Raw genomic sequence first — 23,143 nt, 5'->3', positions numbered from 1 at the left:
AGGGGCTAGGGATAGTTTTAGGGTTATAAGCTAGTGTTAGGAGCTAGGGTTAGTTTTGGGGTTAGGAGCTAGGGTTAGTTTTAGGGTTAGAAGCTAGTGTTAGGAGCTAGGGTTAGTTTTGGGGTTAGGAGCTAGGGTTAGGAGCAAGGGTTAGAAGCTAGGGTTAGGAGCTAGGGTTAGGAGCTAGGTTTAGGAGTTTGGGTTAGTTTTAGGTTTAGGAGCTAGGGTTAGTTTTACGGTTAGGAGCTAGGGTTCGTTTTAGCGGTAGTAGCTAGGGTTAGTTTTAGGGTTAGTTTTAGGGTTAGGAGCTAGGGTTAGGAACTAGGGTTAGGAGCTAGCATTAGGAGCTAGGTTTAGTTTTAAGGGTTAGGTGCTAGAGTTAAGAGCTAGGGATAGTTTTAGGGTTAGGGTTAGGAGCTAGGGTTAGTTTTAGGGTTAGGAACTAGGGTTAGGAGCTAGTGTTAGTTTTAGGGTTAGTTTTGGGGTTAGGAGCTAGGGTTAGTTTTAGGGTTAGGAGCTAGGGTAAGTTTTAGGGTTAGGAGCTAGGGTTAGTTTTAGGATTAGGAACTAGGGTTAGGAGCTAGTGTTAGTTTTAGGGTTAGTTTTGGGGTTAGGGTTAGGGTTAGGGTTAGGGTTAGGAGCTAGGGTTAGTTTTAGGGTTAGGAGCTAGGGTTAGGAGCTAGGGTTAGTTTTAGGGTTAGGAGCTAGTGTTAGAAGCTAGGGTTAGGAGCTAGGGTTAGTTTTAGGGTTCGTTATAGGATTAGGAGCTAGGGTTAGTTTTCCGGTTTGGAGCTGGGGTTAGGAGCTAGAGTTAGTTTTAGGGTTTGGAGCTACGGTTAGGACCTAGGGTTAGTTTTAGGCTTAGGAGCTAGTGTTAGAAGCTAGGGTTAGGAGCTAGGGTTAGTTTTAGCGTTAGGAGCTAGGGTAAGTTTTAGGGTTAGTTTTAGGGTTAGGAGCTAGAGTTAGTTTTAGGGTTAGGAGCTAGGGTTAAGAGCTAGGGTTAGTTTTAGGGTTAGGGGCTAGGGTTAGTTTTAGGGTTAGGAGCTAGGGTTAGGAGCTGGAGTTAGTTTTAGGGTTAGGAGCTAGAGTTAGTTTTAGGGTTAGGAGCTAGGGTTAGTTTTAGGGTTAGGAGCTAGGGTTAGTTTTAGGATTAGGAACTAGGGTTAGGAGCTAGTGTTAGTTTTAGGGTTAGGAGCTAGGGTTAGTTTTAGGGTTAGGAGCTAGGGTTAGGAACTAGGGTTAGGAGCTAGCATTAGGAACTAGGTTTAGTTTTAAGGGTTACGAGCTAGAGTTAGGAGCTAGGGATAGTTTTAGGGTTAGGGTTAGGAGCTAGTGTTAGTTTTAGGGTTAGAAGCTAGTGTTCGGAGCATGGGTTAGTTTTGGGGTTAGGAGCTAGGGTTAGGAGCTAGGGTTAGAAGCTAGGGTTAGGAGCTAGGGTTAGGAGTTTGGGTTAGTTTTAGGGTTAGGAGCTAGTGTTTGAAGCTAGGGTTAGGAGCTAGGGTTAGTTTTATGGTTAGTTTTAGGGTGAGGAGCTAGGGTTAGTTTTAGGGTTAGGAGCTAGGGTTAGGAACGAGGGTTAGGAGCTAGCGTTAGGAACTAGGTTTAGTTTTAAGGGTTAGGAGCTAGAGTTAGGGGCTAGGGATAGTTTTAGGGTTATAAGCTAGTGTTAGGAGCTAGGGTTAGTTTTGGGGTTAGGAGCTAGGGTTAGTTTTAGGGTTAGAAGCTAGTGTTAGGAGCTAGGGTTAGTTTTGGGGTTAGGAGCTAGGGTTAGGAGCAAGGGTTAGAAGCTAGGGTTAGGAGCTAGGGTTAGGAGCTAGGTTTAGGAGTTTGGGTTAGTTTTAGGTTTAGGAGCTAGGGTTAGTTTTACGGTTAGGAGCTAGGGTTCGTTTTAGCGGTAGTAGCTAGGGTTAGTTTTAGGGTTAGTTTTAGGGTTAGGAGCTAGAGTTAGTTTTAGGGTTAGGAGCTAGCGTTAGGAGCTAGGGTTAGTTTTAGGGTTAGGAGCTAGGGTTAGGAGCTAGGGTTAGTTTTAGGGTTAGGAGCTAGGGCTAGTTTTAGGGTGAGGAGCTTGGGTTAGTTTTAGAGTTAGGAGCTAGGGTTAGGAACTAGGTTTAGGAGCTAGGGTTAGGAGCTAGTGTTAGGAACTAGAGTTAGGAACTAGGGTTAGTTTTAGGGTTAGGAGCTAGTGTTAGGAGCTAGGGTTAGTTTTGGGGTTAGGAGCTAGGGTTAGGAGCAAGGGTTAGAAGCTAGGGTTAGGAGCTAGGGTTAGGAGCTAGGTTTAGGAGTTTGGGTTAGTTTTAGGTTTAGGAGCTAGGGTTAGTTTTACGGTTAGGAGCTAGGGTTCGTTTTAGCGGTAGTAGCTAGGGTTAGTTTTAGGGTTAGTTTTAGGGTTAGGAGCTAGAGTTAGTTTTAGGGTTAGGAGCTAGCGTTAGGAGCTAGGGTTAGTTTTAGGGTTAGGAGCTAGGGTTAGGAGCTAGGGTTAGTTTTAGGGTTAGGAGCTAGGGCTAGTTTTAGGGTGAGGAGCTTGGGTTAGTTTTAGAGTTAGGAGCTAGGGTTAGGAACTAGGTTTAGGAGCTAGGGTTAGGAGCTAGTGTTAGGAACTAGAGTTAGTTTTAGGCTTAGGAGCTAGTGTTAGAAGCTAGGGTTAGGAGCTAGGGTTAGTTTTAGGGTTAGTTTTAGCGTTAGGAGCTAGGGTTAGTTTTAGGGTTAGTTTTAGGGTTAGGAGCTAGAGTTAGTTTCAGGGTTAGGAGCAAGGGTTAGAAGCTAGGGTTAGGAGCTAGGGTTAGGAGCTAGGTTTAGGAGTTTGGGTTAGTTTTAGGTTTAGGAGCTAGGGTTAGTTTTACGGTTAGTTTTAGGGTTAGGAGCTAGAGTTAGTTTTAGGGTTAGGAGCTAGGGTTAGGAGCTAGGGTTAGTTTTAGGGTTAGGAGCTAGGGTTAGGAGCTAGGGTTAGTTTTAGGGTTAGGAGCTAGGGCTAGTTTTAGGGTGAGGAGCTTGGGTTAGTTTTAGAGTTAGGAGCTAGGGTTAGGAACTAGGTTTAGGAGCTAGGGTTAGGAGCTAGTGTTAGGAACTAGAGTTAGGAACTAGGGTTAGTTTTAGGGTTAGGAGCTAGGGTTATTTTTAGGGTTAGGAGCTAGGGTTAGGAACTAGGTTTAGGAGCTAGGGTTAGGAACTAGGTTTAGGAGCTAGGGTTAGGAGCTAGTGTTAGGAGCTAGTGTTAGGAACTAGAGTTAGTTTTAGTCTTAGGAGCTAGTGTTAGAAGCTAGGGTTAGGAGCTAGGGTTAGTTTTAGGGTTAGTTTTAGCGTTAGGAGCTAGGGTTAGTTTTAGGGTTAGTTTTAGGGTTAGGAGCTAGAGTTAGTTTCAGGGTTAGGAGCTTGGGTTAGTTTTAGAGTTAGGAGCTAGGGTTAGTTTTAGGGTTAGTTTTAGTTTTAGGAGCTAGGGGTAGTTTTAGGGTTAGGAACTAGGTTTTTTTTAGCGTTAGGAGCTCGGGTTAGTCTTAGGAGCTAGGGTTAGGTTTAGGAGAAAGGGTTAGGAGCTAGGGTTAGTTTTAGGGTTAGGATCTAGGGTTGGTTTTAGGGTTAGGAGCTAGGGTTAGCGGTTAGGATCTAGGGTTAGGGTTAGTTTTAGGGTTAGAAGCTAGAGTTAGTTTTAGGGTTAGAAGCTAGAGTTAGTTTTAGGGTTAGGTGCTGGTGTTAGATTTAGGGTTAGGAGCTAGAGTTAGGTTTAGGGGTTAGGGAAAATAGGATTTTGAATTGGACTGCTTGTGTGTGTGTGTGTGTGTGTGTGTGTGTGTGTGTGTGTGTGTGTGTGTGTGTGTGTGTGTGTGTGTGTGTGTGTGTGTGTGTGTGTGTGTGTGTGTGTGTGTGTGTGTGTGTGTGTGTGTGTGTGTGTGTGTGTGTGTGTGTGTGTGTGTGTGTGTGTGTGTGTGTGTGTGAGCGTGAGCAGCAATGTATCGTGACTCTGGTTGACGACTTAGAGTTTGAGGAAGAGGAAAAGTTTCGCCTGGTCCTCGGAATCCCCAGAAGCCAATCAGATCTGGGCTTGTTGTTGGGTGAGCAGAAGGAGATAGTCATCAGGATCACTGATAGGAGAGATAGTAAGAAAAATTATTGATTTGATTGATGATTTATTAATTCATTGATTGACTGACTGACTGATTGCCTGATTGATTGACTGACTGGCTGGCTGATTGATTGACCGATTGGCTGATTGATTGACTGACTGGCTGTCTGATTGCCTGATTGATTGACTGACTGGCTGATTGATTGCCTGATTGATTGACTGACTGGCTGATTGATTGATTGACTGGCTGATTGCCTGATTGATTGACTGACTGGCTGATTGATTGACTGACTGGCTGACTGATTGATTGACTGGCTGACTGATTGATTGACTGGCTGATTGCCTGATTGATTAACTGACTGGCTGATTGATTGATTGACTGACTGGCTGATTGATTGATTAACTGACTGGCTGATTGATTGATTGACTGACTGGCTGATTGATTGATTGACTGGCTGATTGCCTGATTGATTTACTGACTAAATGGCTGATTGATTGATTGACTGACTGGCTGATTGATTGATTGACTGGCTGATTGATTGACTGACTGGCTGATTGATTGACTGACTGGCTGATTGATTGATTGACTGGCTGATTGATTGATTGACTGGCTGATTGCCTGATTGATTGACTGACTGGCTGATTGATTGATTGACTGGCTGACTGATTGATTGACTGGCTGATTGCCTGATTGATTTACTGACTAAATGGCTGATTGATTGATTGACTGACTGGCTGATTGATTGATTAACTGACTGGCTGATTGATTGATTAACTGACTGGCTGATTGATTGATTGATTGACTGGCTGATTGCCTGATTGATTTACTGACTAAATGGCTGATTGATTGACTGACTGACTGGCTGATTGATTGCCTGATTGACTGGCTGATTGATTGATTAACTGACTGGCTGATTGATTGATTAACTGACTGGCTGATTGATTGATTAACTGACTGGCTGATTGATTGATTGACTGGCTGATTGCCTGATTGATTTACTGACTAAATGGCTGATTGATTGACTGACTGACTGGCTGATTGATTGATTAACTGACTGGCTGATTGCCTGAATGTCTGATTGATTGATTTATTAATTGATTGATTGATGAATTGATGTTTCCAGAGTCTGTGATCAGGTTCTCCGAGCCTCGATACACGGTGAGTGAGCCAGTTGCCCACGGCGAGATAACCGTGCTGAGGGTTGCCGTGCAGCGCCATGGCGATGTCTCCAGGGTGTCGGTAGTGCGTGTGCACACTAAAGATGGCTCTGCTCACTCTGGACAAGACTACAACCCTCTGTCACAGGGTGAGGAGGGGCAAGGGAGGGGAGGAGGGGAGAGAGGGGGGAGGAGGGGAAGAGAGGGGAGGAGGGGAGAGAGGGAGGAGGGGAAGAGAGGGGAGGAGGGGAGAGAGGGGAGGAGGGGAAGAGAGGGGGAGGAGGGGCAAGGGAGGGGAGGAGGGGAGAGGGGGAGAGAGGGGAGGAGGGGCAAGGGGAGGGGAGGGGGGAAGAGAGTGGAGGAGGGGAGAGAGGGGAGGGGGGGAGAGAGGGGAGGAGGGGAGAGAGGGGGAGGGGAGGGAGAGAGGGGAGGGGGGGGCAAGAGAGGGGAGGAGGGGGAGGGAGAGGGGAGGAGGGGCAAGAGAGGGGAGGGGGAAGAGAGGGGAGGAGGGGCAAGAGAGGGGAGGGGGGGGGGAAGAGAGGGGGAGGAGGGGCAAGGGAGGGAGGAGGGGGGAGAGAGGGGAGGGGGGAGAGAGGGGAGGAGGGGCAAGGGAGGGGAGGGGGAGAGAGGGGAGGAGGGGGAGAGAGGGGAGTGGGGGCAAGAGAGGGGAGGAGGGGGAAGAGAGGGGAGGGAGGGGGAAGAGAGGGGAGGAGGGGCAAGAGAGGGGAGGGGGAAGAGAGGGGAGGAGGGGCAAGAGAGGGGAGGAGGGGGAGGAGAGGGGAGGAGGGGGCAAGAGGGGGGAGGGGGAAGAGAGGGGAGGAGGGGCAAGAGAGGGGAGGGGGGAAGAGAGGGGAGGAGGGGCAAGGGAGGGGAGGAGGGGAGAGAGGGGAGGGGGAGAGGGAGGAGGGGCAAGGGAGGGGAGGGGGAGAGAGGGGAGGAGGGGGAGAGAGGGGAGTGGGGGCAAGAGAGGGGAGGAGGGGGAAGAGAGGGAGGAGGGGGAAGAGAGGGGAGGAGGGGCAAGAGAGGGGAGGGGGAAGAGAGGGGAGGAGGGGCAAGAGAGGGGAGGGGGAAGAGAGGGGAGGGGGGCAAGGGAGGGGAGGAGGGGAGAGAGGGGAGAGAGGGGAGGTGGGGCAAGTGATGGGAGGGGGAAGAGAGGGGAGGAGGGGAGAGAGGGGAGGGGGAGAGAGGGGAGGAGGGGCAAGGGAGGGGAGGGGGAAGAGAGGGGAGGAGGGGAGAGAGGGGAGGAGGGGAGAGAGGGGAGGAGGGGCAAGAGAGGGGAGGAGGGGCAAGAGAGGGGAGGAGGGGAAGATAGGGGACGAAGGGCCAGAGAGGGGAGGAGGGGGAAGAGAGAGGAGGGGGAAGGGGAGGAGGGCTAGGAGGGGGAGGGAAAGAGATAATCGAGAGAAAGAGAGTGAAAGAGTGGTACACAATGCAGAGAGAGTATCTATTTCCGAAATATGAAAAAAAATCTACAACTATAAAAAGAAACAACTATAACTTGCTGTTTGCCCGTTTCCCCAGAGCTGGTGTTTTCTGAGGGCCAGACAGAGCATCTAGTAGAGGTAGAGGTTCTGTATGACGAGGAGGGAGAGATGAGAGAGACCTTCACCCTACAGCTCACACCAGACCAACATATGGTGGCTGACACACAGGTGAGAGACATGAGACAGGTGAGACACCAAACCAAATCACTCCAATTTAGTTGAACATCTAACTCTGTGATTAAGCTGATGAAAGTCAATTGTTGAGTAGAGATCAGAAGAGTCCAGTAGAGACCAGTAGAATCTAGTAGAGACTAGTAGAATATAATAGAGTCCAGTAGAATCTAGTAGAGACCAGTGGAATCTAGTAGAGACCAGTAGAATCTAGTAGAGTCCAGTAGAGACCAGTAGAGGCCAGTAGAGGCCAGCAGAGTCTAGTAGAGACCATTACAGACCAGTTCAGACTAGTAGAGACCTGTAGAGACCAGTAGAGACCAGTAAAGACTAGTAGAGACCAGTAGAGTCTAGTAGAGAACAGTAGAGACCAGTAGAGACTGTTAGAGACCAATATAATCTAGTAGAGACTAGTAGAGACTAGTAGAGACCAGTGGAGACTAGTAGAGACCAATACAATCTAGCAGAGTCCAGTAGAGACCAGTAGCGACTAGTAGAGACCAGTAGAGACCCGTAGAGACCAGTAGAGACCAGTAGAGACCAGTAGAGACTAGTAGAGCCTAGCAGAGACCAGTAGAGACCCGTAGAGACCAGTAGAGACCAGTAGAGACTAGTAGAGACCAGTAGAGACTAGTAGAGACTAGTAGAGACTAGTAGAGCCTAGCAGAGACCAGTAGAGACTAGCAGAGACTAGTAGAGACCAGTAGAGTCCAGTAGAGACTAGTAGAGACCAGTAGAGACCAGTAGAGACCAGTAGAGACTAGTAGAGACCAGTAGAGACCCGTAGAGTCCAGTAGAGACCAGTAGAGACCAGTAGAGACCAGTAGAGACTAGTAGAGCCTAGCAGAGACCAGTAGAGACCAGTAGAGATCCGTAGAGACCAGTAGAGACCAGTAGAGACTAGTAGAGACCAGTAGAGACTAGTAGAGACCAGTAGAGACTAGTAGAGACTAGTAGAGCCTAGCAGAGACCAGTAGAGACTAGCAGAGACTAGCAGAGACTAGTAGAGACCAGTAGAGTCCAGTAGAGACTAGTAGAGACCAGTAGAGACCAGTAGAGACCAGTAGAGACCAGTAGAGACCAGTAGATACTAGTAGAGACCAGTAGAGACTAGTAGAGACCAGTAGAGGCCAGTAGAGGCCAGTAGAGACTAGTAGAGACCAGTAGAGACCAGTAGAGACCAGTAGATACCAGTAGATACCAGTAAAGACCAGTAGATACCAGTAGAGACTAGTAAAGACCAGTAGAGACCAGTAGAGACTAGTAGAGACTAGTAGAGACTAGTAGAGACCAGTAGAGACCAGTAGAGACCAGTAGAGACCAGTAGAGACTAGTAGAGACCAGAGAGACCAGTAGATACCAGTAGAGACCAGTAGAGACCAGTAGAGACTAGCAAAGACCAGTAGAGACCAGTAGAGACCAGTAGAGACCAGTAAAGACTAGTAGAGACCAGTACAGACCAGTAGAGACCGGTAGAGTCTAGTAGAGACCAGTAGAGACCACAAGATGGATAAAAGACTTTGCATCAGTTTTTGCCTCCCTCCTCCAGGTGACCAAGGCAACAGTGTTCATTGAGGAGAAGGAGGGGGGTGATGTGGGGGGCATTACGTTCCCTGCTGTACCCCTCGTGGTGTCCTTACTGGTCTATGATGACCCAACTCTCGCCTCAACCCCAACCAGCCCCCACCCCCCCACCGGGTACCCCCTTGTGTGTGTGACGGTGAGTTCCTCTGACATACAGCGCATTCAGAAAGTATTCAGACCCCTTGACATTTTCTACATTCAGTTACGTTACAGCCTCATTCTAAAATGGATTAAATTGTTTGCTTTTCTCAACAATCTACACACAATGTCCAATAATGACAAAGCAAAAACAATTTTTAATCAAGGATCTCTCTGTACTTTGCTCCGTTCATCTTTCCGTCGATCCTGACGAGTCTCCCAGTCCCTGTCGCTGAAATACATCCCCACAGCATGATGCTGCCACCACCATGCTTCACCATAAGGATGGTGCCAGGTTTCCTCCAGACGTGACGCTTGGCATTCAGGCCAAATAGTTCAATCTTGGTTTCATCAGATCAGAGAATCTTGTTTCTCACGGTCTGAGAGTCTTTAGGTGCCTTTTGGCAAACTCCAAGAGGTCTGTCATGTGCCTTTTACAGAGGAGTGGCTTCCGTCTGGTCACTCTACCATAAAGCCTGATTGGTGGAGTGCTGCAGAGATGGTTGTCCTTCAGGAAGTTTCTCCCATCTCCACAGAGGAACTCTGGAGCTCTGTTAGAGTGACCATCGTGTTTTTGGTCACCTCCCTGACCAAGGCCCTTCTCTCCCGATTGCTTAGTTAGTCCAGGCGGCCAGCTCTAGGAAGAGTCTTGGTGGTTCCAAACTTCTTCCATTAAAGAATGATGGAGCTCGGTCTCCCAGGTGGTGCAGTGGTCTAAGGCACTGAATTGCAGTGCTAGAGGTGTCACTACAGACCCGGGTTCGATCCCAGGCTGTATCACAACCGGCCGTGATCGGGAGTCCCATAGGGTGGCACACAATTGGCCCAGCGTCGTCCGGGTTAGGGGAGGGTTTTGCTGGGGGGGCTTTACTTGGCTCATTGCGCTTGTAGCGACTCCTTGTGGCGGGCAGGGCGCCTGCAGGCTGACGTCGGTTGTCAGTTGAACGGTGTTTCCTCAAAACACACTGGCGTCTTCCAGATTAAGCGGGCGGGTTTTAAGAAGCGCGGTTTGGTCATGTTACAGAGGACGCATGACACGACCTTCACCTCCCTGACACGACCTTCGCCTCCCTGACACGACCTTCGCCTCCCTGACACGACCTTCGCCTCCCTGGCCCTTTGGGGAGAAGAAGGGGGTATAAAAAATAAATACAAATAAAATGATGGAGGCCACTTTGTTCTCGGGGACCTTCAATGCTGCAGTAATGTTTTGGTACCCTCCCCCAGATCTGTGCCTTGACAGAATCCTGTCTCAAGAGCTCTATGGACAACTCCTTCCACCTCATGGCTTGGTTTTTGCTCTGACATAGACTGTCACCTGTGGGACCTTATATAGACAGGTTGTGTGCCTTTCTAAATCATGTCCAATCAGTTGAATTTACCACAGGTGGACTCCAATCTCAAGGGTGATCAATGGAAACAGGATGCACCTGAGCTCAATTTCGAGTCTCATAGCAAAAGGTCTTAATACTTATGTAAATAAGGTATTTTTTAAATAAATTTGCAAACATTTCTAAACACATGTTTTGGCTTTGTAATTATTGGCTATTGTGTGTAGATTGATGGAAAATGTTCTATTGAATCCATTTTAGAACAAGGCTGTGATGTAACAAAATGTGGAAAAAGGGAAGGGGGTCTGAATACCTTCTGAATGCACCTTAGGACCATATATGGTTGGGAAACCCCCAAATGTCTCCATGGTAACTGTGTTTTGTACCCCTCCCCCACCCGCCTTCCACCTTTCAGGCCTGTGACCCCCACTACCCGGACTACAGTCGTACCTTGTCTCTTTGCGTCTCCGAGGGTATCAACAACACCCTGACAGAGTACCGCTGGCTCCTGGGGTCCCCAGGGACTCCTGATGGTGTAGCTAGCCCACCGAGGGAGCTCCACGCTGGGACCTTCCTCACCTCTACCAGGTTCAGAATCCAAGAAAGCCCCCGAAATAAACAATACAGCTAACACCTTATTACTGCACATGTCTTACAAGCTCTGTCTTTACTGATAGCTGCTTCGTTGAAGGGAGCTTTCGTTACAATGACTGTGATATGAGTCTGTCTCACCTAGCTACCTTAAGTTGAAAACACTATAGTAAGTTACTCTGGATAAGAGCGTCTGCGTGGAGTGGAGTGGAGCCCTTTCCTCCACCAGGTTAGAGTTGAGCCCTTTCCATTCCTCCACCAGGTTAGAGTTGAGCCCTTTCCTTTCCTCCACCAGGTTAGAGTTGAGCCCTTTCCATTCCTCCACCAGGTTAGGGGGGAGCCCTTTCCTCCACCAGGTTAGAGTTGATCCCTTTACTCCACCAGGTTAGAGTGGAGCCCTTTCCTTTCCTCCACCAGGTTAGAGTGGAGCCCTTTCCTCCACCAGGTTAGAGTTGAGCCCTTTCCATTCCTCCACCAGGTTAGAGTGGAGCCCTTTCCTCCACCAGGTTAGAGTTGAGCCCTTTCCATTCCTCCACCAGGTTAGAGTGGAGCCCTTTCCTTTCCTCCACCAGGTTAGAGTTGGGCCCTTTCCTTTCCTCCACCAGGTTAGAGTGGAGCCCTTTCCTTTCCTCCACCAGGTTAGAGTGGAGCCCTTTCCTTTCCTCCACCAGGTTAGAGTGGAGCCCTTTCCTTTCCTCCACCAGCTTAGAGTTGAGCCCTTTCCTTTCCTCCACCAGGTTAGAGTGGAGCCCTTTCCATTCCTCCACCAGGTTAGAGTTGAGCCCTTTCCATTCCTCCTCCAGGTTAGAGTTGAGCCCTTTCCTTTCCTCCACCAGGTTAGAGTTGAGCCCTTTCCTTTCCTCCACCAGGTAAGAGTGGAGCCCTTTCCTTTCCTCCACCAGGTTAGAGTTGAGCCCTTTCCTCCACCAGGTTAGAGTGGAGCCCTTTCCTTACCTCCACCAGGTTAGAGTGGAGCCCTTTCCTTTCCTCCACCAGGTTAGAGTGGAGCCCTTTCCTTACCTCCACCAGGTTAGAGTTGAGCCCTTTCCTTTCCTCCACCAGGTTAGAGTGGAGCCCTTTCCTTTCCTCCACCAGGTTAGAGTTGGGCCCTTTCCTCCACCAGGTTAGAGTGGAGCCCTTTCCTTTCCTCCACCAGGTTAGAGTTGAGCCCTTTCCTCCACCAGGTTAGAGTGGAGCCCTTTCCTTTCCTCCACCAGGTTAGAGTTGGGCCCTTTCCTCCACCAGGTTAGAGTGGAGCCCTTTCCTTTCCTCCACCAGGTTAGAGTGGAGCCCTTTCCTTTCCTCCACCAGGTTAGAGTTGAGCCCTTTCCTCCACCAGGTTAGAGTTGAGCCCTTTCCTTTCCTCCACCAGGTTAGAGTTGAGCCCTTTCCTTTCCTCCACCAGGTTAGAGTTGAGCCCTTTCCTCCACCAGGTTAGAGTGGAGCCCTTTCCTTTCCTCCAACAGGTTACAGTTGAGCCCTTTCCTTACCTCCACCAGGTTAGAGTGGAGCCCTTTCCTTTCCTCCACCAGGTTAGAGTTGGGCCCTTTCCTTTCCTCCACCAGGTTAGAGTGGAGCCCTTTCCTTTCCTCCACCAGGTTAGAGTTGGGCCCTTTCCTTTCCTCCACCAGGTTAGAGTTGAGCCCTTTCCTTTCCTCCACCAGGTTAGAGTTGAGCCCTTTCCTCCACCAGGTTAGAGTGGAGCCCTTTCCTTTCCTCCACCAGTTAGAGTTGAGCCCTTTCCTTTCCTCCACCTGGTTAGAGTTGGGCCCTTTCCTTTCCTCCTCCAGGTTAGAGTTGAGCCCTTTCCTTTCCTCCACCAGGTTAGAGTTGAGCCCTTTCCATTCCTCCACCAGGTTAGAGTGGAGCCCTTTCCTCCACCAGGTTAGAGTTGATCCCTTTACTCCACCAGGTTAGAGTGGAGCCCTTTCCTTTCCTCCACCAGGTTAGAGTGGAGCCCTTTCCTCCACCAGGTTAGAGTTGAGCCCTTTCCATTCCTCCACCAGGTTAGAGTGGAGCCCTTTCCTCCACCAGGTTAGAGTTGAGCCCTTTCCATTCCTCCACCAGGTTAGAGTGGAGCCCTTTCCTTTCCTCCACCAGGTTAGAGTTGGGCCCTTTCCTTTCCTCCACCAGGTTAGAGTGGAGCCCTTTCCTTTCCTCCAACAGGTTAGAGTGGAGCCCTTTCCTTTCCTCCACCAGGTTAGAGTGGAGCCCTTTCCTTTCCTCCACCAGGTTAGAGTGGAGCCCTTTCCTTTCCTCCACCAGGTTAGAGTTGAGCCCTTTCCTTTCCTCCACCAGGTTAGAGTGGAGCCCTTTCCATTCCTCCACCAGGTTAGAGTTGAGCCCTTTCCATTCCTCCTCCAGGTTAGAGTTGAGCCCTTTCCTTTCCTCCACCAGGTTAGAGTTGAGCCCTTTCCTTTCCTCCACCAGGTAAGAGTGGAGCCCTTTCCTTTCCTCCACCAGGTTAGAGTTGAGCCCTTTCCTCCACCAGGTTAGAGTGGAGCCCTTTCCTTACCTCCACCAGGTTAGAGTGGAGCCCTTTCCTTTCCTCCACCAGGTTAGAGTGGAGCCCTTTCCTTACCTCCACCAGGTTAGAGTTGAGCCCTTTCCTTTCCTCCACCAGGTTAGAGTGGAGCCCTTTCCTTTCCTCCACCAGGTTAGAGTTGGGCCCTTTCCTCCACCAGGTTAGAGTGGAGCCCTTTCCTTTCCTCCACCAGGTTAGAGTTGAGCCCTTTCCTCCACCAGGTTAGAGTGGAGCCCTTTCCTTTCCTCCACCAGGTTAGAGTTGGGCCCTTTCCTCCACCAGGTTAGAGTGGAGCCCTTTCCTTTCCTCCACCAGGTTAGAGTGGAGCCCTTTCCTTTCCTCCACCAGGTTAGAGTTGAGCCCTTTCCTCCACCAGGTTAGAGTTGAGCCCTTTCCTTTCCTCCACCAGGTTAGAGTTGAGCCCTTTCCTTTCCTCCACCAGGTTAGAGTTGAGCCCTTTCCTCCACCAGGTTAGAGTGGAGCCCTTTCCTTTCCTCCAACAGGTTACAGTTGAGCCCTTTCCTTACCTCCACCAGGTTAGAGTGGAGCCCTTTCCTTTCCTCCACCAGGTTAGAGTTGGGCCCTTTCCTTTCCTCCACCAGGTTAGAGTGGAGCCCTTTCCTTTCCTCCACCAGGTTAGAGTTGGGCCCTTTCCTTTCCTCCACCAGGTTAGAGTTGAGCCCTTTCCTTTCCTCCACCAGGTTAGAGTTGAGCCCTTTCCTCCACCAGGTTAGAGTGGAGCCCTTTCCTTTCCTCCACCAGTTAGAGTTGAGCCCTTTCCTTTCCTCCACCTGGTTAGAGTTGGGCCCTTTCCTTTCCTCCTCCAGGTTAGAGTTGAGCCCTTTCCTTTCCTCCACCAGGTTAGAGTTGAGCCCTTTCCATTCCTCCACCAGGTTAGAGTGGAGCCCTTTCCTCCACCAGGTTAGAGTTGATCCCTTTACTCCACCAGGTTAGAGTGGAGCCCTTTCCTTTCCTCCACCAGGTTAGAGTGGAGCCCTTTCCTCCACCAGGTTAGAGTTGAGCCCTTTCCATTCCTCCACCAGGTTAGAGTGGAGCCCTTTCCTCCACCAGGTTAGAGTTGAGCCCTTTCCATTCCTCCACCAGGTTAGAGTGGAGCCCTTTCCTTTCCTCCACCAGGTTAGAGTTGGGCCCTTTCCTTTCCTCCATCAGGTTAGAGTGGAGCCCTTTCCTTTCCTCCAACAGGTTAGAGTGGAGCCCTTTCCTTTCCTCCACCAGGTTAGAGTGGAGCCCTTTCCTTTCCTCCACCAGGTTAGAGTGGAGCCCTTTCCTTTCCTCCACCAGGTTAGAGTGGAGCCCTTTCCTTTCCTCCACCAGGTTAGAGTTGAGCCCTTTCCATTCCTCCTCCAGGTTAGAGTTGAGCCCTTTCCTTTCCTCCACCAGGTTAGAGTTGAGCCCTTTCCTTTCCTCCAACAGGTTAGAGTGGAGCCCTTTCCTTTCCTCCACCAGGTTAGAGTTGAGCCCTTTCCTCCACCAGGTTAGAGTGGAGCCCTTTCCTTACCTCCACCAGGTTAGAGTGGAGCCCTTTCCTTTCCTCCACCAGGTTAGAGTGGAGCCCTTTCCTTACCTCCACCAGGTTAGAGTTGAGCCCTTTCCTTTCCTCCACCAGGTTAGAGTGGAGCCCTTTCCTTTCCTCCACCAGGTTAGAGTTGGGCCCTTTCCTCCACCAGGTTAGAGTGGAGCCCTTTCCTTTCCTCCACCAGGTTAGAGTTGAGCCCTTTCCTCCACCAGGTTAGAGTGGAGCCCTTTCCTTTCCTCCACCAGGTTAGAGTTGGGCCCTTTCCTCCACCAGGTTAGAGTGGAGCCCTTTCCTTTCCTCCACCAGGTTAGAGTGGAGCCCTTTCCTTTCCTCCACCAGGTTAGAGTTGAGCCCTTTCCTCCACCAGGTTAGAGTTGAGCCCTTTCCTTTCCTCCACCAGGTTAGAGTTGAGCCCTTTCCTTTCCTCCACCAGGTTAGAGTTGAGCCCTTTCCTCCACCAGGTTAGAGTGGAGCCCTTTCCTTTCATCCACCAGGTTAGAGTTGAGCCCTTTCCTTACCTCCACCAGGTTAGAGTGGAGCCCTTTCCTTTCCTCCACCAGGTTAGAGTTGGGCCCTTTCCTTTCCTCCACCAGGTTAGAGTGGAGCCCTTTCCTTTCCTCCACCAGGTTAGAGTTGGGCCCTTTCCTTTCCTCCACCAGGTTAGAGTTGAGCCCTTTCCTTTCCTCCACCAGGTTAGAGTTGAGCCCTTTCCTCCACCAGGTTAGAGTGGAGCCCTTTCCTTTCCTCCACCAGTTAGAGTTGAGCCCTTTCCTTACTTCCACCAGGTTAGAGTGGAGCCCTTTCCTCTCCTCCATCAGGTTAGAGTGGAGCCCTTTCCTTTCCTCCACCAGGTTAGAGTGGAGCCCTTTCCTCCACCAGGTTAGAGTTGAGCCCTTTCCTTTCCTCCACCAGGTTAGAGTTGAGCCCTTTCCTTTCCTCCACCAGGTTAGAGTTGAGCCCTTTCCTTTCCTCCACCAGGTTAGAGTGGAGCCCTTTCCTCTCCTCCATCAGGTTAGAGTGGAGCCCTTTCCTTTCCTCCACCAGGTTAGAGTTGAGCCCTTTCCTTTCCTCCTCCAGGTTAGAGTTGAGCCCTTTCCTTTCCTCCACCAGGTTAGAGTTGAGCCCTTTCCTTTCCTCCACCAGGTTAGAGTGGAGCCCTTTCCATTCCTCCACCAGGTTAGAGTTGAGCCCTTTCCTTTCCTCCTCCAGGTTAGAGTTGAGCCCTTTCCTTTCCTCCTCCAGGTTAGAGTTGAGCCCTTTCCTTTCCTCCACCAGGTTAGAGTGGAGCCCTTTCCTCCACCAGGTTAGAGTGGAGCCCTTTCCATTCCTCCACCAGGTTAGAGTTGAGCCCTTTCCTTTCCTCCACCAGGTTAGAGTTGAGCCCTTTCCTTTCCTCCACCAGGTTAGAGTGGAGCCCTTTCCTCCACCAGGTTAGAGTGGAGCCCTTTCCTCCACCAGGTTAGAGTGGAGCCCTTTCCTTTCCTCCACCAGTTAGAGTTGAGCCCTTTCCTTACTTCCACCAGGTTAGAGTGGAGCCCTTTCCTTTCCTCCACCAGTTAGAGTTGAGCCCTTTCCTTACTTCCACCAGGTTAGAGTGGAGCCCTTTCCTCTCCTCCATCAGGTTAGAGTGGAGCCCTTTCCTTTCCTCCACCAGGTTAGAGTGGAGCCCTTTCCTCCACCAGGTTAGAGTTGAGCCCTTTCCTTTCCTCCACCAGGTTAGAGTTGAGCCCTTTCCTTTCCTCCACCAGGTTAGAGTTGAGCCCTTTCCTTTCCTCCACCAGGTTAGAGTGGAGCCCTTTCCTCTCCTCCATCAGGTTAGAGTGGAGCCCTTTCCTTTCCTCCACCAGGTTAGAGTTGAGCCCTTTCCTTTCCTCCTCCAGGTTAGAGTTGAGCCCTTTCCTTTCCTCCACCAGGTTAGAGTTGAGCCCTTTCCTTTCCTCCACCAGGTTAGAGTGGAGCCCTTTCCATTCCTCCACCAGGTTAGAGTTGAGCCCTTTCCTTTCCTCCTCCAGGTTAGAGTTGAGCCCTTTCCTTTCCTCCTCCAGGTTAGAGTTGAGCCCTTTCCTTTCCTCCACCAGGTTAGAGTGGAGCCCTTTCCTCCACCAGGTTAGAGTGGAGCCCTTTCCATTCCTCCACCAGGTTAGAGTTGAGCCCTTTCCTTTCCTCCACCAGGTTAGAGTTGAGCCCTTTCCTTTCCTCCACCAGGTTAGAGTGGAGCCCTTTCCTCCACCAGGTTAGAGTGGAGCCCTTTCCATTCCTCCACCAGGTTAGAGTTGAGCCCTTTCCTTTCCTCCACCAGGTTAGAGTTGAGCCCTTTCCTCCACCAGGTTAGAGTTGAGCCCTTTCCTCCACCAGGTTAGAGTGGAGCCCTTTCCTTTCCTCCTCCAGGTTAGAGTTGAGCCCTTTCCTCCACCAGGTTAGAGTTGAGCCCTTTCCTTTCCTCCACCAGGTTAGAGTTGAGCCCTTTCCTTTCCTCCTCCAGGTTAGAGTTGAGCCCTTTCCTCCACCAGGTTAGAGTTGAGCCCTTTCCTTTCCTCCACCAGGTTAGAGTTGAGCCCTTTCCTTTCCTCCTCCAGGTTAGAGTTGAGCCCTTTCCTCCACCAGGTTAGAGTTGAGCCCTTTCCTTTCCTCCACCAGGTTAGAATTGAGCCCTTTCCTTTCCTCCACCAGTTTTGATTTGAGCCCTTCCTTTCCTCCACCAGGTTAGAGTTGAGCCCTTTCCTTTCCTCCACCTGGTTAGAATTGAGCCCTTTCCTTTCCTCCACCAGGTTAGAGTTGAGCCCTTTCCTTTCCTCCACCAGGTTAGAGTGGAGCCCTTTCCTTTCCTCCACCAGGTTAGAGTGGAGCCCTTTCCTCCACCAGGTTAGAGTTGAGCCCTTTCCTTTCCTCCACCAGGTTAGAGTGGAGCCCTTTCCTCCACCAGGTTAGAGTGGAGCCCTTTCCATTCCTCCACCAGTTTTGATTTGAGCCCTTCCTTTCCTCCACCAGGTTAGAGTTGAGCCCTTTCCTTTCCTCCACCTGGTTAGAATTGAGCCCTTTCCTTTCCTCCACCAGGTTAGAGTTGAGCCCTTTCCTTTCCTCCACCAGGTTAGAGTGGAGCCCTTTCCTTTCCTCCACCAGGTTAGAGTGGAGCCCTTTCCTTTCCTCCACCAGGTTAGAGTGGAGCCCTTTCCTCCACCAGGTTAGAGTGGAGCCCTTTCCTTTCCTCCACCAGGTTAGAGTGGAGCCCTTTCCTTTCCTCCACCAGGTTAGAGTGGAGCCCTTTCCTTTCCTCCACCAGGTTAGAGTGGAGCCCTTTCCTCCACCAGGTTAGAGTTGAGCCCTTTCCTTTCCTCCACCAGGTTAGAGTGGAGCCCTTTCCTCCACCAGGTTAGAGTGGAGCCCTTTCCTCCACCAGGTTAGAGTTGAGCCCTTTCCTTTCCTCCACCAGGTTAGAGTGGAGCCCTTTCCTCCACCAGGTTAGAGTGGAGCCCTTTCCTTTCCTTCACCAGGTTAGAGTGGAGCCCTTTCCTTACCTCCTCCAGGTTAGAGTGGAGCCCTTTCCTTACCTCCACCAGGTTAGAGTGGAGCCCTTTCCTCCACCAGGTTAGAGTGGAGCCCTTTCCTTTCCTCCACCAGGTTAGAGTGGAGCCCTTTCCTTTCCTCCACCAGGTTAGAGTGGAGCCCTTTCCTTTCCTCCTCCAGGTTAGAGTGGAGCCCTTTCCTTTTCTTTCCTATACCAGGTCCATGCTGCTGGATGCTGTTTACCTTCAGGCAGGGGCCAGGGTGCAGTGCTCTGCCCGAGCTGTGAGCACGACGGGACGGGGAGGACTGGGGCTGACTAGCCCTCAGGTGGAGGTCAGCATGGAGGAGGGTGAGTAGTATAAGTGAAATAAGAGAAAATAAAAGTCTCTGCTTCAGACTGGATGCAGTAGGCTACATTACCATATATCCTAACTGTTGTTCTCCTTTCATCCCCATGTCTGTGCCCTCTTCATGATTGATTGATTAGTTATTGTGTCACCCTACAAGTTGTTGTCACGTCCTCTTACAGGTCTGTGCCCTCCTCATACCCCTGGGGCGATTGGGGCTGAACCGTTCTCTGCTAAGATCCGCTACACTGGACCAGACGACCCACAGCACCCCAACCTCATCAGGCTAACCGTCACTATGCCACATGTAGATGGTACCTGACCTCACGCCTTTGACCCCTAAACTATTAACTCTCACCCATCACATCACCAGCTGTCCTCTTTCCACCCTGGCACTATCCTTGACCTCTCAATTGACCCTGACCCCTCACCTCTCAACTTTGAACTCTCACCTCTCACCCCTGACCCCTCACCCCTTACCTCTTGCCTTTGAACTCTCACCCCTCACCTCTCCCCTTTGAATTCTCAGCTCTCACCTCTCCCCTTTGAACTCTCAGCTCTCACCTCTCCCCCTTTTTTGATCACTCAACCACAATCGGTCGCATTGACACCATACCTGACCTCCAACCTTTGACCCCTCTGGGTCTAACCCCTCACCTGTCTCTCCCCAGGTATGCTGCCATTCATCTCCACCCGTCCCCTTTCCAACCTGGCACTAACCCTGAACCACGACCCCTCTCGGTTGGGGAACCACCGTTGTTCCAACCTCCAGGGGGGGCCAGGCGATGCCAGAGATACCCGTCTGGGGCTCACCTCGGCTGGGGTGGCCGTGACCGGCGTGGTGGGAGGGTCTCACCTCCGGAATAGCATAGCTCAGGACGGAGCTCTCTCCCTGCGTTTCTATAACAGTCTGGACCTGGAGACGTGTGTCTGGAGCTTCTCTGGATACTACAGCATCAGCGACCTGCTGTCTGACTGTGGGGGGACCGTAAAGACGGACGGACAGGTAGGAACTAGTATTACATAAAAGTAGGAACCAATCTTTCAGGCCAATGGTGATCCATTTAAAAATCCTTCCTTCCTCCCTCACCCTCTTGCCCCGCAAGTGTCAACTCGTCAGACGTCATGATACGTCATCAGAAGTGTCCACTCAATTTGAGGGCTGAGTAGCTCCCCTTATCTCTAATGATACTTCTTCCCCTTATCTCTAATGATACTTCCTCCCCTTTTCTCTAATGATACTTCCTCCCCTTTTCTCGAATGCTACTTTCTCCCCTTATCTCTAATTCTACTTCCTCCCCTTAACTCAAATTCTACTTCCTCCCCTTATCTCTAATGCTACTTCTTCCCCTTATCTCAAATTCTACTTCCTGTCCTTATCTCTAATGCTACTTCCTCCCCTTATCTCTAATGCTACTTCCTCCCCTTATCTCTAATGCTACTTCTTCCCCTTATCTCTAATGCTACTTCCTCCCCTTATCTCTAATGCTACTTCCTCCCCTTATCTCTAATGCTACTTCTTCCCCTTATCTCTAATGCTACTTCCTCCCCTTATCTCTAATGCTACTTCCTCCCCTTATATTTAATGCTTAATTCCTCCCCTTATCTCTAATGCTACTTCCTCCCCTTATCTCTAATGCTACTTCCTCCCCTTATCTCTAATGCTACTTCCTCCCCTTATCTCTAATGCTACTTTCTTCTCCTTATCTCTAATGATACTTCCTCCCCTTATTTCTAATGCTACCTCCTTCCATTATCTCTAATGCTACTTCAACCCTTATCTCTAATGCTACTTCCTCCCCTTATCTCTAATGCTACTTCCTCCCCTTATCTCTAATGTTACTTCCTCCCCTTATCTCTAATGCTACTTCTTCCCCTTATCTCTAATGCGACTTCCTCCCCTTATCTCTAATGCTACTTCCTCCCCTTATCTCTAAGGCTACTTCCTCTCCTTATCTCTAATGCTACTTCCTCCACTTATCTCTAATGCTACTTCCTCCCCTTATCTCTAATGCTACTTCCTCCCCTTATCTCTAATGCTACTTCCTCCCCTTATCTCTAATGCTACTTCCTCCCCTTATCTCTAATGCTACTTCCTCCTTATCTCTAATGCTAATTCCTCCCCTTATCTCTAATGCTACACCCTCCCCTTATCTCTAATGCTACTTCCTCCCCTTATCTCTAATGCTACTTCCTCCCCTTATCTCTAAGGCTACTTCCTCCCCTTATCTCTGATGCTACTTCCTCCCCTTACCTCTAATGCTACTTTCTTCACCTTATCTCTAATGCTACTTCCTCCCCTTATCTCTAAGGCTACTTCCTCCCCTTATCTCTAATGCTACTTCAACCCTTATTTCTAATGCTACTTCCTCCCCTTATCTCTAATGCTACTTCCTCACCTTATCTATAATGCTACTTTCTTCCCCTTATCTCAAATGCAACTTCTTCTCCTTATCTCTAATGCTACTTCCTCCCCTTATCTCTAATGCTACTTCTTCTCCTTATCTCTAATGCTACTTCCTCCCCTTATCTCTAATGCTACTTCTTCTCCTTATCTCTAATGCTACTTCCTCCCCTTATCTCTAATGCTACTTCCTCCCCTTGTCTCTAAGGCTACTTCCTACCCTTATCTCTAATGCTACTTCCTCCCCTTATCTCTAATGCTACTTCTTCCCCTTATCTCTAATTCTACTTCCTCTCCTTATCTCTAATGCTACTTCCTTCCCTTATCTCTAAAGCTACTTCCTCCCCTTATCTCTAATGCTACTTCCTCCCCTTATCTCTAATGCTACTTCCTCCCTGTATCTCTAATGCTACTTCCTCCCATTATCTCTAATGCTACTTTCTTCACCTTATCTCTAATGCTACTTCCTCCCCTTATCTCTAAGGTTACTTCCTCCCCTTATCTCTAATTCTACTTCAACCATTATCTCTAATGCTACTTCCTCCCCTTATCTCTAATTCTACTTCCTCCACTTATCTCTAATGCTACTTCTTCCACTTATCTCTAATGCTACCTCCTCCCCTTATCTCTAATGCTACTTCTTCTCCTTACCTCTAATGCTACTTTCTTCACCTTATCTCTAATGCTACTTCCTCCCCTTATCTCTAAGGCTACTTCCTCCCCTTATCTCTAATGCTACTTCAACCCTTATTTCTAATGCTACTTCCTCCCCTTATCTCTAATGCTACTTCCTCACCTTATCTATAATGCTACTTTCTTCCCCTTATCTCAAATGCAACTTCTTCTCCTTATCTCTAATGCTACTTCCTCCCCTTATCTCTAATGCTACTTCTTCTCCTTATCTCTAATGCTACTTCCTCCCCTTATCTCTAATGCTACTTCTTCTCCTTATCTCTAATGCTACTTCCTCCCCTTATCTCTAATGCTACTTCCTCCCCTTGTCTCTAAGGCTACTTCCTACCCTTATCTCTAATGCTACTTCCTCCCCTTATCTCTAATGCTACTTCTTCCCCTTATCTCTAATTCTACTTCCTCTCCTTATCTCTAATGCTACTTCCTTCCCTTATCTCTAAAGCTACTTCCTCCCCTTATCTCTAATGCTACTTCCTCCCCTTATCTCTAATGCTACTTCCTCCCTGTATCTCTAATGCTACTTCCTCCCATTATCTCTAATGCTACTTTCTTCACCTTATCTCTAATGCTACTTCCTCCCCTTATCTCTAAGGTTACTTCCTCCCCTTATCTCTAATTCTACTTCAACCGTTATCTCTAATGCTACTTCCTCCCCTTATCTCTAATTCTACTTCCTCCACTTATCTCTAATGCTACTTCTTCCACTTATCTCTAATGCTACCTCCTCCCCTTATCTCTAATGCTACTTCTTCTCCTTATCTCTAATGCTACTTCCTCCCCTTATCTCTAATGCTACTTCTTCTCCTTGTCTCTAATGCTACTTCCTCCCCTTAACTCTAAGGCTACTTCCTCCCGTTATCTCTAATGCTACTTCCTCCCCTTATCTCTAATGCTACTTCGTCCCCTTATCTCTAAGGCTACTTCCTCTCCTTATCTCTAATGCTACTTCCTCCCCTTATATTTAATGCTACTTCCTCCCCTTATCTCTAATGCTACCTCCTTCCATTATCTCTAATGCTACTTCAACCCTTATCTCTAATGCTAATTCCTCCCCTTATCTCTAATGCTACTTCCTCTCCTTATCTCTAATGCTACTTCCTCCCCTTATCTCTAATGCTACTTCCTCCCCTTATCTCTAATGCTACTTTCTTCTCCTTAACTCTAATGCTACTTCCTCCCCTTATCTCTAATGCTACCTCCTTCCATTATCTCTAATTCTACTTCAATCCTTATCTCTAATGCTACTTCCTCCCCTTATCTCTAATGCTACTTTCTTCACCTTATCTCTAATGCTACTTCCTCCCCTTATCTCTAAGTCTACTTCCTCCCTTTATCTCTAATGCTACTTCAACCGTTATCTCTAATGCTACTTCCTCCCCTTATCTCTAATGCTACTTCCTCCCCTTATCTCTAATTCTACTTCCTCCACTTATCTCTAATGCTACTTCCTCCCCTTATCTCTAATGCTACTTCCTCCCCTTATCTCTAATGCTACTTCCTCCCCTTATCTCTAATGCTACTTCCTCCCCTTATATTTAATGCTTAATTCCTCCCCTTATCTCTAATGCTACTTCCTCCCCTTATCTCTAATGCTACTTCCTCCCCTTATCTCTAATGCTA

The 23,143-nt window shown here is 49.3% G+C and overlaps 1 protein-coding gene across 1 annotated transcript in view; it reads left to right on the top strand.

The window, feature by feature from the left end:
- LOC135515538 (FRAS1-related extracellular matrix protein 2-like) overlaps window positions 1–23,143 on the top strand; it is a 118,943-nt gene that overhangs the window by 61,879 nt on the left and 33,921 nt on the right. The window contains exons 20-27 of the mRNA XM_064939153.1: window positions 3,927–4,091; window positions 5,182–5,364; window positions 6,737–6,867; window positions 8,420–8,590; window positions 10,339–10,511; window positions 18,298–18,428; window positions 18,609–18,740; window positions 19,098–19,432. Coding sequence (XP_064795225.1) covers window positions 3,927–4,091; window positions 5,182–5,364; window positions 6,737–6,867; window positions 8,420–8,590; window positions 10,339–10,511; window positions 18,298–18,428; window positions 18,609–18,740; window positions 19,098–19,432 — 1,421 coding nt within the window. The remainder of the gene's footprint in view (window positions 1–3,926; window positions 4,092–5,181; window positions 5,365–6,736; window positions 6,868–8,419; window positions 8,591–10,338; window positions 10,512–18,297; window positions 18,429–18,608; window positions 18,741–19,097; window positions 19,433–23,143) is intronic.

The sequence above is a fragment of the Oncorhynchus masou genome, chromosome 27 (assembly GCF_036934945.1).
Source record: "Oncorhynchus masou masou isolate Uvic2021 chromosome 27, UVic_Omas_1.1, whole genome shotgun sequence".
Lineage (NCBI taxonomy): Eukaryota > Metazoa > Chordata > Actinopteri > Salmoniformes > Salmonidae > Oncorhynchus > Oncorhynchus masou.
The sequence above is the reverse complement of the archived record's forward strand: the minus strand, read 5'-3'. Positions and strand labels throughout refer to the sequence as shown.